The sequence below is a fragment of the Coenobita brevimanus genome, chromosome 60, assembly GCF_032717465.1.
Source record: "Coenobita brevimanus isolate Jiangsu-jjx chromosome 60, ASM3271746v2, whole genome shotgun sequence".
NCBI classification, from domain to species: Eukaryota; Metazoa; Arthropoda; class Malacostraca; order Decapoda; family Coenobitidae; genus Coenobita; species Coenobita brevimanus.
Genome location: NC_137013.1, coordinates 40857888 through 40871859, shown reverse-complemented (window position 1 = coordinate 40871859; position 13972 = coordinate 40857888). Strand labels below are relative to the sequence as shown.

General features: G+C 40.2%; 1 protein-coding gene and 1 non-coding gene across 4 annotated transcripts in view; one reads left to right on the top strand and one right to left on the bottom strand.

The window, feature by feature from the left end:
• The window catches only part of Mondo (MLX interacting protein mondo), a 146529-nt gene that overhangs the window by 46099 nt on the left and 86458 nt on the right, over window positions 1-13972 (bottom strand). For all 3 annotated transcript variants that reach the window (XM_080274892.1, XM_080274893.1, XM_080274894.1), the window contains exon 6: window positions 7721-7816. In XM_080274892.1, coding sequence (XP_080131018.1) covers window positions 7721-7816 — 96 coding nt within the window. The remainder of the gene's footprint in view (window positions 1-7720; window positions 7817-13972) is intronic.
• Window positions 1032-1150, top strand: LOC145403495 (5S ribosomal RNA). Its single transcript, XR_013898014.1, has one exon. It is a non-coding gene; the product is annotated as a 5S ribosomal RNA (ribosomal RNA).

The window sequence follows — 13972 nt, the reverse complement described above, 5'->3', positions numbered from 1 at the left end:
TTTGAAATGACAGTATGAAATGCAGCAACTGCAGAAAAAAAAAAAAAGTGTTAGACAAAGAGTAATATTTTAGGAAGGAACAAAAAGATACAAAGAATAATAGTTTAGCAAGGAAAGACACATACAAAAATAATTCAGTATACTACAACACAGTAAAACACACACACACACACACACACACACACACACACTAAGCCCTATAATACCCCTACAAAAAAGTATATATATATATACCATATGCAATTACATAACGTGTACCTTGCAACTGGTTTAACAGATTACTGGACAGTAAAACGCACTTAATCGCACAAAATCACACATACCCGGTACTGTATACACTCACTGACCCTGATAGAGAGATAAAGTACAGGTTGCAGAAACTGTACAAATTTCATTTTCAACTCCTTTCACTAGAAGGTGTCTTTAAAAAGCTGAGTAAAGTTATCTGAAGTTATCTAGTAATATTAATGATATAATGAAAAAGGAATCATCCTGGCAAAGAGTTCAAGTGAGACTGTTTCTATCCTCATCACTACATGGTCCTCTTCTAATTTAAATACAATAGTCTACCAGCACTAAACAATAAATAGATTCAAGAGAGACTTTCTACCCTCATCACTGCAGGGTTCTGTCCTTATTCAAATAATATAATCTACTAGAACAAAATAAATAAATAAATTCAAGCAAGACTGTTTCTATCCTCATCACTACATGGTTCTTTCTTAATTTAAATAATCTATAAACAATAAATAAATAAATATGAAGAGGATCAGATGGATGGGTGGAGAAGAGAGGTATATCAGAGGGGGGGGGGGATGTAAGTTGCAGGGCAGGCAGCAAAATGGCAGGGGACAGGATGATATGGATGAGATCTGTTTGTGGCCACCCCTTACAGGATTAAGACATCTGGCTATAGACAGACACAAGAGGTTAAGGGCAAGTATACCTTTCACCTAAGGGGTTCGTTCCTGACCCGAATGAATCATCTGATGGTAGCAAGGATAAAAATATAAAAGCACTATCATGCAGATGCCAACGGCCATACCACGTTGAGTACACCGCTTCTCGTCCGATAAGCGGAGTTAAGCAACGTTGGGTCTGGTTAGTACTTGGATGGGTGACCGCCTGGGAACACCAGATGCTGTTGGCATCCCTACGTGTCAAGTGGGGTTGGTGGAGGATTAGTGCCCCTCCCTGTAAAACAATTAACTCTAAGCCCTTGGCCACCCCGTTTGGGATACATGGCGTCTGGCAATGGATGGATGGATGGACTATCATGCAGATGAGGTAAAGTTACATCAAAACCACCTCCTGGAGGGCAACACCTTCATGTGGTAGCAGCAATTAAACCAGACAGCACAAACATTCCTCAACTCATTCCCTGTTCCCTGACAGGAGGATGGTGGAGTGCAGAACGGCAACTTCAGCCTGCAGTCAACCAGGTTCACATTCAGATGAGCCTGTGACCACAACATTAAAAACAACAACACTAAACATTTATGCAGGTTCACTGAATATGCTTAGTTGGACGAGTATTAAAATTGAAAACCCATGTGCAGTTGGTATGGAACGTAGTTGAGGCACATGGCCGACACCTTAATCAATGTTGTAATCAAATAGGACCACTGATACCTTATCACCCTCATGCTCCTATGACTCATTCTCAACTGAACAAAATCATCTGGCATTGGACTGAATCATGTACAAAACAGTACTTGAGCTGTCCCAACCAGAAGAGAGTTAATAGGGAATGTAATTTTGGTACATGTTAATTAATTAATTATCAATCAGGATCACAGACTCCTTAATTATCTGTCAAGGTAAGCAGCAGCAAGTGGGACACCAGAGATACTTTATCTCCAGACTACATTTTTAACTCATAAGACCTTCACTCCACACTCCTCTTCCCTTCCACATGCAGGATAAAACAAAAAATATCCCAATTCCTTGTGCTACTATCAGACTACAGTATTTCACTGACCACTTCACTATGATGACTTATTATTCACTTTATTCTTGCTACTGTTGGATAATTATATGCAGCATAGGAGAGACTTTTGGAACTGGAGGGGTTAGATACATTCATTAACTCCTTCACTAAAAGATTTCATTGGATGCTGAATAGAATTATCTGGTGGTGGCCTGATTAAAACAAACAATACATTATTAGGCTTATGGAGTTAGAAGTAGGATGGCCCTCTAGTAGTGGAAATGTTCATGTAGGCTATACAGTACATAAATCCTCCATTTCAAACTATCTCAAGCCTAAGCTGTATAAAATCATCCAGTAAAAGCAAAAATATAGTATAATAGACACAATCATGATACTTTAATGGGGATAAGAGAAAGAGTCTGAAGGTAATCAGTGAGGAGAGAAGTTGCAGTAACTTCACCAAGGTTTAACCTCTTCCATCCAACACCATGTTTTTCACAGTATTTATGCTCTCTACAGCCAACTTTACTCAGGTTTGGAGAGACTTTTTGAAATGGTATTGTCAGATACAGCCTTTGTATATGCCCTCATCACATGAGGTCTGACCAAACCTGAATAAAATCATCTGTAGGCAGCAAGAATAAAGCCATAAAACAAATCACATGCCAAAATGATGGGGTTAAAGAGCTGTTTGTGTTAAGCACCTTTAACATCTGGGCTTCACATGGGTGATTAACCCTTCCAACAAGATGATATAGTTTGTATTTAATCTTCCTACCTCTATATGACTTCATTCAGCTGTGGAATGATGTGTAGCAATGAATGGGTTAATACAGGCAATGAATGGGTTAATACAGGCCACACATAACCCCTCCAGTTCAAAATGTCACCTCTCAGTTGAATAAAAATGTTAGCAGAAAGAATATAATGCAAAATACATCAAATGGCTGAACAGAATTAACCCCTTCAAGCCACCAATGTTTTATTCCACTTCATTCTTGTTACTTACTTACGATTTTATTCACCTTAGGAGATTCTTTTCCATCTAGAGAGTTATGTATTGCCTCCATTACTTTTTCACTAAGGTTGCATCCTCCAAACCTAAATAAAATCACCAGCAGGTAGCAAAAACATTTACAAATACATCAACAGATTCAAAGGGCTAATGTCGTTGCACAAAATCAGCAACAAGCAGAAGTAATCAAAGCACACAGTTCATTCAGTACTGTACACTGAATAGAGAGGAAAAAACAGATGCCAAGGAACTGCATGCAACCTCTGATGTAAGCTGATTATGCACGAGAAGTAATGTGATCTTCCTGACATAGATCATGAGAGGAAAAAGTGATGCCAAAAATATCAACTGATTGTGAAAGACTGAGTTATGTTCTGTCATTTATCAAAGGTATGGAAACAGCTGTGTGCAAGGCTGTGCGATATGAAAGACAGAGGAACTGAATTTCTGAGGCAGTAAGATCAACAAAGTTCCCTTTTCCCCACTCAGAGATCAGGCATGCTCCTGCCCCATCACTTAGGTTTTGTAATGATTGCTTTGAGGGATACAAAAAGGTAGAAACCGCGAAATCATCACCATATGAGTAGGTACCTGTACACCTCAGATCACTGAAGAATACTGTGAAAAGAATAATCAATGATGTCAGGAGTTGGTAAAAGGACAGAACCCTAAGGAACACCACTAGTGACAGCTTTACAAGAAGAGCAAAGGCCATCTACAACAGCAGCTATAATGTGACCAGAAAGAAAATCTGAGACGTGGGCACAAATGAAAGGATGGGAACCCAGCCAAACTCTCAGCTGCTCATTCACAATTCTGTCATGTGATGCTCTGTCATTCAGGAATGCTCTATAATCTATCAAGTCTGCCTCATCTTTGTATGCTCATATCTACATGCACTTCATATTACTAAAAAATTTCATTTCCATAAGCATTACACTTCTCACACATGTAACACACAATTTTCACATGAGAGTTCACAGTTCTCTAAGCTTTTGTCATCCTCTCCTATCCCTAGCAGCTCCTCAACAACATACAGTGTATCACCCAAAGGGGGGGGGGGGAATCCCATACATAGTTGAAAGACACATCTGCCAAGTCTATCCTCAAACATTTCGCCCTACTTCCTTGTTCACCCCTCAGTGCAGACACCAGTGCAGCTGCGGCCAGCCACATCCTGATGCCAACCAGTATCTGACACTGATACACCCCTCATGCACGTAGGTCACAACAACCAATCTTTTATTATCCCTTTTGAAGAAGCTGTAGGGTCTGAGACTAGTCACAGTACAGTAGACCCTAGTTATCCGCGGGGGTTAGGTTCCAGAGACCCCAGCGGGAGGCAAATTCCACGGATACTCAAGTCATTATCATAAAATGGCATATTATTTCCACATAAGCTAAGCACATCCCTGATAAAATAAAAACATACTTAAAATATATTACCAATACATATTAGCACTCATCAAAAGTCTGTGTGTTCTCTTCATAACCTTCATACAATGATGATGATTGCTGAATGACGATGATGATTCCTGTATAGATGACAATGATTGCTGTATGATGACGACGATGATTGTAGTGCAGTTCCTACAGTGCCAATGTGGTGAGGTGATGAGATGTGTGGCGGCACTGTAGGTAAGCTGTGAGTCTAGTTTGACCCTTCTGACAGGACGTCTGATAACACCGTACACTCTCTCTTTAGCTTAGGATTGCTTTTATCCTTTACTTGTTTCTTGGGAGCCATTTTTCACTTACACAATGAAGTACAGTAGAGTTGTAAACACGAGAAGGGCGACGACGATGTAATTAACGAACTGATTGGTGCTTACAATAAGAGTGGTGGGAATGCCCATGAGTGCGTGTATGCTAACTGTAGCTACAAACGAAGTGCGAGTTGCGCGGCAATTTCAAATTAAGTTTCAGTGTATAGTACAGTATTAAAATAAGTTTGATCCGTGGAAACTTAAATCCGCAGATGCAATTTCCGCGGATAAGAAGGGTCTACTGTACATAACTTTTAATTACTCCAAACACTCTCCCAGCACACAACTGCAGTCATACACTTTTTGCCACCACTGTGCCACCAACTGCTTAGGTAATAATAACTTTCATTGTTTCTACACTCACATCAACTCCATTCCACCTAAATAATTCTCTGCAATAAATGCAAAGGTATTGGCATACAACACATGCCAAGGCGGGCCAGTCTGTAAGTCACTTACCACTGCTTCAGGCACAATATACAGTATAAGAGTGGAGGGCTCAAAGAAGATCCTTGATGCATTCCAGAATCCATTAAAAATTCACCACTCAAGACACCATTCACTATCATTATGGTACAGTTCTTATATCACTTTACAAAGTCATAACAATTCAGATAATCATCTTTCCAACACCTGGTTTCCTCACTTCTTACACCTGTGCACCCTCTCTAAGTACCCTTCCATTAGTCTTCTCCAGTCACTGACAAAGTACCGTACAGCTCTCTCTTCTTACCCAAGAACTTTTTCTAGAGCTGCCCAACAATAAATGCCTCAGCGGTGGTTCCACTGCTGTGCATAAAACTAAACTACATCTCACAATTAGTCACTCTCCCAAGTCATACACTCTACAACTCTCTCTGCAGCTTTCACTAACAGATCAAAAATTTTAGCCCCTGGGGTTATCTACTGTATACTTACAGAATGTGGAAATAGCAGGGATTCAAGAAAACTACAAGGAGAAACAGAAAGGTATAGTAAGAACAGAATGACATAATGAAGAAAGAACAAAGGAGATCCCAGTTGCTGTTACTGTCATCCCAAGCAGGCAAGAACATGATGGACTGCTGATCCCCAGGCATATTTCTGAGGTGCTTCCAAAGAGCTACTGCTGAGGTTATGTTGATGGACTGTCTGTGTCGTGAGAATGAAGTTCGTGGTGTGAGCAGGCAGTGAGGGCAATGTGTGAGCTGAATTTTGTGGTGGCACTAAAGTAGAAAAAAATGACAGGTACACATCTTTGTTATATATTTCTGATGGTGGCTCCCATTGGACACTATCTAATTGATGAATGCAGATGGCTTTGATGGCTATATAGTCTAATATAGGATGGTGGAGGGTAGTGTTTTCAGGACATTCTGCAAGTTGAAGAAATTGTCATATGGGTGGTGTAACATATTAAATGGATGGGGCTGATCTTATGCTGAGGCACCTCACTGGGTGGTAGCAGAGTGTGACAGCAAGGATGAGAGAGAGAAACAGAGGCATGATAGGGGAGACACTAACTTCACAATGTGTCCAAGCAATAAAAAGGGAAGTCAGCACTGCAATTCCCCCCCCCCCCAAACGACTAATCTTCCCGAGTGCTCCAGTTCTGAGTTTTGGCTAAGGCATACCATCAGCAAGGACCAACACAAAGATACAGCATTAAGAAACTCTAGATTACTGTATAATACTGCAAAAAGTAGCTATAACTAGTATAAATTCTGGAAAATGAAAAATGTAACATGAGGATGAACGATAAATACCCGTACTCTGAACACTATTCCTAAACCTCTGCAGTAAAAAAGGCCTTTGTTATGTAAAAAAGTTCATAAGTAGCAAGAAAAAACCAGAGTGGATTAATATTGTTATCCTCTGTGAAAATTGGAGTATAAAGCACAAACCACTGCAAAAGAAAGGCTGGGAACCATAGCCTCACACCACCAGACCTTTAGGTGTAACTCTGACAAACCTTCTTAGTTCTACCATTATAATGTCACTGACAAGTTCCTAATCCCTCACAGGTAGAGATGCTGAGAGAAAGAAGGCCAAATTAAACTCAAGCTGCAAAACGGTACTCAGCCCCTAACCTCACGAATGTCTTACCAAAGTCACCTATTAACACCTGGCAGCCATAGAAACCACATATTAATACCTGGATGCCAGAGAAACCACATATTGACACCTGACAGCCAGAGAAACCTCATATTAACAGCTGGCAGCTAGAGAAACCACAATTAATAGCTGGCAGCCAGAGAAACCACAATTAATAGCTGGCAGCCAGAGAAACCACAATCAACAGGTAGCCCGATACACCTGACATTAACCCGTGGCAAAGCATACCACACATTAACATCTCCCAAGAGATGCTGCCCATTAACACCACCCTAGAGATGCCACATGTTAACATCTGGCCCATGAATGCACATGTCAGCACCTGGCCAAACAGACTATCAGCAGACTGACATCCTCTATGCATCAAATAATATGAAATTACTACACATGTGATTTCTCACTCATAGCCAGACATGCATTGACCCAACTCAGTAAGTAAATGCTTACTTCTATGACCCAGTCAAAGCCACAAGGCAGCACCACTACATGACTGGCTACTGTTACTTACCTTGTTTTAACTCCAGTGATAAAACATCCTCATTTCAATGATTAAACAAATGGTATGATTCACTCTTCTTGTAGACTCCCTGTCTACAGTATATCTATTTTAGTTTTCAATATACTGTATATAAAATGACTAATGATTTTTGTTTCCTCACTGCACCTAGGTAGCTATTTCCATACTAACAGTAGCCTCTCTGAACTTAACCATCCATACATTATCTATTCTTTCATTTCCCCTGGAGGTGCATATGAGCCCAGGGGTTGGCTACTCATTCCAGACATTTAAGACAGGTGATCAGACGCTTTCCCAACAGGTCAGCCGTCTGTCATAAATCCCAACCTTCCCTAGGACTTAAACCTTTCTGGAACACATCTGATTGGAGCATTAACAATGGGCAAGATACTAACCTTGCAGAGGCTCAACGATGTCCATAAAATCATCGAGGTTGGGCTGCAGTTGGATGAGACCCGGCTGGATGAAGTCGGAGTTCCCTGTCCCTCGTGCTGTTGAAGGAAAAAACTACAATGATAATAGTAATAATAAATAATAATAATAATAATAATAATAATAATAACAGTCAGCATTTCAAACCTTATCTCTCAATTTACCTAAAGCAAGATGCCTTGATCCTAGAGGCAGTGGTCATGAAGAAACTGCCTCCACATCATTCAGCAGACTGGCCTCAGTAAGGAAATCAATCAATAAGTGAATGAATAAATAAATAAATGCATCACATGGTATATTGGAAAGTGAATGTGCAAATGGAAAAGGGTTGACAGATATGCAAAAAATGTAAGAATGAATTACAATACAGTAAAATTAAAATGTATTCAAAGGAAACAGCATCAAGAAACATGATGAACAGTTTAAAATATGGGTATTCGGAAATCAATTCTTTATAATGACACCTGGGGACAGTTAAAGGGAACTTGGTACATGGTGCATAGGGAAAAAAGTGAAATGGGCATAACTGCACTGGTATGTACATGTACTCACACTGAAAATGAATGAAGGTAGGCAGTTATGCCCTCTGATTCACTGATATCTTTTTCATTTTCTTCCACCTATCTCCAGATGACTTAATCCAAATTACGAGAGACTTTCTGAACTGGGAGCATTAAATACAGCCTTCATTAAGCCCTTCAGTATCACAGGGCTCTCCTAAAATGAATATAGTCATCTAAAGATGGCAAGGAAAAAAAAATACATCAATAGATTCAGGGGGTTAAGGTGGCATGGTGGGAGACAGTGAGGGGAGTGAAGGCTCAAGCATAAGACTCAAATGGAGAGGTGGTGTGGAGAAAGCTGTGAGAGAACTGAATATGCAGAAAGACACAGCAAACAAAACATGGTGAAGGAGATGCACAAGAACAGTCAACCCCAACTGGAAATAAAGCCAATGAGATGTGAAAGAGAAGATGAAGAAGGAAAAAGAAGACACGATAGGGCAAGGCTAGCTGGAGAAGCGAGAGGAAAGTGTGACTTGCAACAAGAATACAGTATTGTACAACACAGTACTACAAACTAGGCAAAGTATCATACACTAAACTTTTAGACAGAATTTAACCAGAGTTTAAACTTGAAGTAGTACCTGATTATCCATCCAAAACCTGTGTTTATAGAATAATGTAGGAAATCTGAGCAGAGCTGTGGCGTGCAGCCCCAAAATAAACAACTGTAGGTTACAATACAAAGAAAATTAATAGCAATTTGCACAATGCTCCATAAGTTACAGCAAAACACAAGAACTGTAATGTTTCACAAATTTGGAAATCTTGATAATGTGAGGACACAGATCAATTCTGAATTATAGAGCAACTACAGTACAAGCCTTCATCACCATCTCTCTTAAAAAAAAAAAAAAAAAAAAAAAAAAAAATCATTCCTTGGACAGTACTTTCTGTGGGAATTAAGGTTACGATGATGATTAATAACAATAATGATGATGGAAAAGGTGGCTTATACAAATCAACAGAGAAGGAACATTCTGGAAACTAGTGGAATGAAATGACTATGACTATTATATTATAGCACTGAGACTAAAGTTAACATTAAAATTGAATTATCTCATTTCACAACTTAACAAAGAGTACACAATTAGTGATACCTTTTACCAGTACAGTATGTGTCCATTATCATCATTATTGTTACCCTACACACAGGTAGATTGCGGTGGCTTGGACAAGTGGATAGTTCTTGTTGTGGCTCCAACTTCATCCAAAAGTGAACCCTGTGACCTATAGGAAACCAGCTGCTTCTGCTGGGTGCTCAAGATACCCTTTGCTGAAGGACCGTCTGTGTTGTGAGACTGCGATGCATGATGTACGGTATATTGTGGTGTGAGGGGATGCATTACAATAAGGGCATTGTTGTATTCTTTGGGCACAGACTGCAGCTAGAATAACTGTGTACAGTATGCAAGTATGAACGTAGATACTGTAAAAGATTAAGCTTTAAAACAGTAAGAGGTGTACTGGATTGAAGAGGGGGGAATGGTAAAAAAAAAAAAAAAAATTCTTTATTACTCCTTTGAGGTTCTGGGGGGTCCATAGTGTAAGAAGTTACAAGGCTAGGCTACTAGTCCAGATCACTGAAACCATGAGAGACCACCCTATATCTGTGGCAGCATTTAGATAACAAAACCTAAGAAAAGTCCTCTTGACATCTATGACAACAATGTTACCAAAAAAATTACTATACAGGATGCAGCAGTGTGTGGCATTCATGGGTTTAAAAGGATTATGACAGGATGGAGTGTGAGGAATTAGAGAAGGTTCTGAGCATAACAGAGAAATAAAAAAATGTGTCATCTGACTGAATGGGTGGCATGAGCAACGGCCAAACTGATATACAGGCAAATTCACTGGGTGCTCTCTTGCTAAGTCTGTGCCATCCTTTTAATTCCTTTAACAGATGATATTATGATGATGATGATGAATTAGAACTGGGTGACAAAAGGAAGCCAAGAAGAAGGTGATAATGCAGTTCTCCTGGCAGAAAGTGAAAGATATTTACAAAACATGGTAAATTGTAAGGATTATGAAAAGAAGACAAATGAAAGCTCTTTCAATCCATTATCATATCTTTCAATCCTGCTACCTCCAGGTAATTTATTCAGTTTCAAAGCAACTGTTCAAACTGGACAGATTACATACAGCATCCGTAAACCCCTTCAAGACAAAAAAGTCATGCATAATCTGTATGTGCGTGAAAACAACAAGAATGAGATGAAAACCATGTCATTCGAGTGAAGGGGTTAAGGCAAAGTGACTACACAGCGTCTTTATGTCGCAGTGAAATGAGATATCCAAGTGGAAAATTACACCTGTACATGGAAATTGCTTTTACTGATATATATCAGAAGTGGGTCCAAATCAGGCTGAAATCATTGCATCTTCTCAATAAACGCAATCTCCCTATATGTATTTTCATGAACAAGACAATGTTGGAAAAAAAAAAAATAAAGATATATCAACTGGCAACAGAAAGACGGACAGAATTTTTTTGACTGAAATAAACTTAATGAAGGACTGACAGAACACACAGGATGAACTGCAGAGTACAAACAGGTGGTGTGAGAAGATAATGGCAGCATCATACATCTGGGAGCTGTGCTGAGTACACACGCAAAAATGAAGTGCAAGATTAACCTCCAGCATCTGATGGCATTTTTTTTTAGTTTGCTCTTCCAACTGTCAGACAATTTTACTCAGTTTTGGAGAGAATTATCAAATTGGAGGGTCTGATATAGCAATATAGCCTTCATTAATCCCTTCACTATTATAGGTACTTCCAAAGTTGAAATGAATATTCTGGTGGTAGCAAATCCATCTGTACTAAACGTGTTTATGGACTGACTGGGTTAAAGAAAGAACACTTCAAGGGAGAGGAGAATTCTGATAACAAGAAAAGAGAAAGTATGAAAAAGGGAGAACTGCCAACACTTCTAAATAATACCATTCAGAAAAATACCAAATTCTTGTTACGTCACCTTCTAGACATTTTTTTTGGCTGGTAAGTCCCCATTAAAGCATAAAACAATAGCCTAAAAAAGTTCACCTACTTCCTATGAAGCCGATTTGCCAGTTCCCTCAATTTCCAATGCCAGCTGTAGGGAAAAAGTTACGATATTTCAACCCCCTAACTTATACTAAAGACTGCCTGTAACTGCTGATAAGACAATGCTATCTATTTATACTGCTTCATACTTTATTACCCCACATGAAGGAAGGAATAATGGAGAACTGGCACCAAGCCATAATATGGCTATATGGCACTACGGCAGAAGGGAGTGGGGTAAATACAGGTAGTTATATTAAATGTATGATATTAAGTGCAGTAAGAAAAGTGATAATACTAGAAACTGAAACAGTGGGAGAGTCACCTAGGAAATCCGTAAGTTGTGGGAACCGATGTACTGAGGAAAGGAAAAGGAATGTTGCAAGACGTTGTTGGAATGTAGACGGGCAATCAAGAAAAAGATGATGGATAGTCATAGGGCAGTTACAGTGTGGGCAGGTGGGCTGAGGATCATGGCTCATCAAATGACCATAAGTTAGGTGGGTACAACCCAAGTGAAGACGATCAAGGATTGACTCCCACCGACGATTGGTGTGGGTTGATGTGTGCCAGGGATGAAGAGAGGGTTTAATACTATGAAATTTTTTGTGAACCTGCTGGTCCCACGAGGATTGCCAATGATCATGGAAGAGGCCTATTAGAAGGGGGACAAAATCAAAGGCCGGAATGGGGCGGAGGGGGGACCTAGAGGAGAGAGCAGCAGAGCATGTCGATGAGTCAGCCTGTTCATCACCTGTCATCCCAATATGGCTAGGAACCCAGCAGACGCGAACCAACTTTTTTCCTAACAGAAAGATGGAACAGCCACTCCTGAATCTGGATGATCAGAGGATGAGAAGAAGGCGTGGTGTGTAAGGAAGTGAGTGCACTGAGAGAATCAGAGAAGATGACAAAGGTGGAAAAAGAGAACCTTGGATAAGACTTCAGGGCAAAAAGAATAGCACACAGTTCTGAAGTAAGGGTACCTGCAATGGAAGGATGTGTACTGTGGAAGGAGGAGTCCAGGAACACAACAGCAAACCCAACACCATGACAATATTTAGAGCCATCAGTAAAGATATGTGTGGCAGAAGAGCGACATATGTTCGAGAAAAAGGAAGCGAAAGGTATCTGAGGAAAGAAAATACTTAGAACAGAAGAGAAAAGAAGGGCAGACCATATCAGGAGACTAAAGCCAGAGTGGGAAGGAAACTGGACATAGTGGAAGAATACAAGGAAAGGTAAAATCAACAGATGGAAGAAGAATGGGGAACCGGAGAGAAAATGGAAGAAGGAGATACAAGACCAAGTGAAATGAGAGTTAAAGAAAGCTGGAAGGGCGGAGTAACTTAAGGTATTTGTAGGGAACTGAAGGGGGCACGTATAGGACTTGGTAAGAACGACGAAAAGAGACGGGGGAAATGCCTGATTCGCCAAAAAGACTTACAGCAGGACTCGACCAAAAACCACAAATAGCTAAACAAAGACTTGTATGATGAACAGAATCTAGCTTTGAAAGTGTGAGTGGAGGTAGAAGAATTGACCGGGCCACCCTTTGTGGGATCGGGGTGTCAGGCTATAGATCGACAGATAGACCTATACAAAAAATCAAGTTTGGAAAGAATAAATACAGAGTGAAGACGAAGTGTGATGCAATCAGCACCCCATGAAAGATGAGACAGCTTTTGCAGCAAATGAAGAAGACGAAGAGTAGAAAACTTGTAGGAGGAGATATGAGCATTTACATTTAAATGAGAGTCAAATGTGGGGCCAAGAAATATGGTAAAGGATTGGTAGGGAAGAGGCATGTTATATAAAAATGAGAAGGCTGTGGCATGGTTTGCAAACGAGTAAACGTTACCGCACAGGACTCAGAGGCAGAAAAATGAAAACCATGAGTAGTAGCCCATGTGGAGGCAGCATCGACAGCAGACTGAGGAAAGGATTAGAGCCGAGGCAGATCTGAATCTGCGGTGTAAATAGCTAAATCATCAACATACAGAGAAGCCGAAACAGAAGGGCGTAGAGAAGAGGCAATGCCATTTACAGTGATCAGAAGAAGAGTAGTACTAAGGACGCAGCCTTTGAGGACACCTTCATGCTAGGTAAAGGCACAGGAAAGGTGGTCTCTTAGATGGACATGAAAGGTTTGGAGGGAAGGGAAATTTTGAAGAAAAACACCCATGTTACCTTGCTGACCATGTAGGCTATTTCTAAATAAAAAAAGATAGCAATGACCGACTCACAGAGCGAAAAAGCAGAACAGATGAAATACTGTATTCAAATTTGAGAAGCGGATCTAAGGTGCTGCGTGCTTTGAGATACCCAAACTGTAAGGGGGGGAAAGAAGGTTACGAGATTCAAGGTGCCACATGAGTCTAGTAATGGACCATCCATTCAAGCAGTATACATAAGCAGCTTGTCAGTGCTATGGGATGGTGATCTTGAGGATGATGTCCAGATTTACTAGGGTTAAGAAATGGGAGGATGATCGCTATATGCTAATCAGAAGGAAAGAAACCTTCAGTCCAAAATTTATTTGAAAGGGCCAAAAGAAAGGATGTGGCTTGTGGGGAGAGGTGTTTTAACATAGTATAATA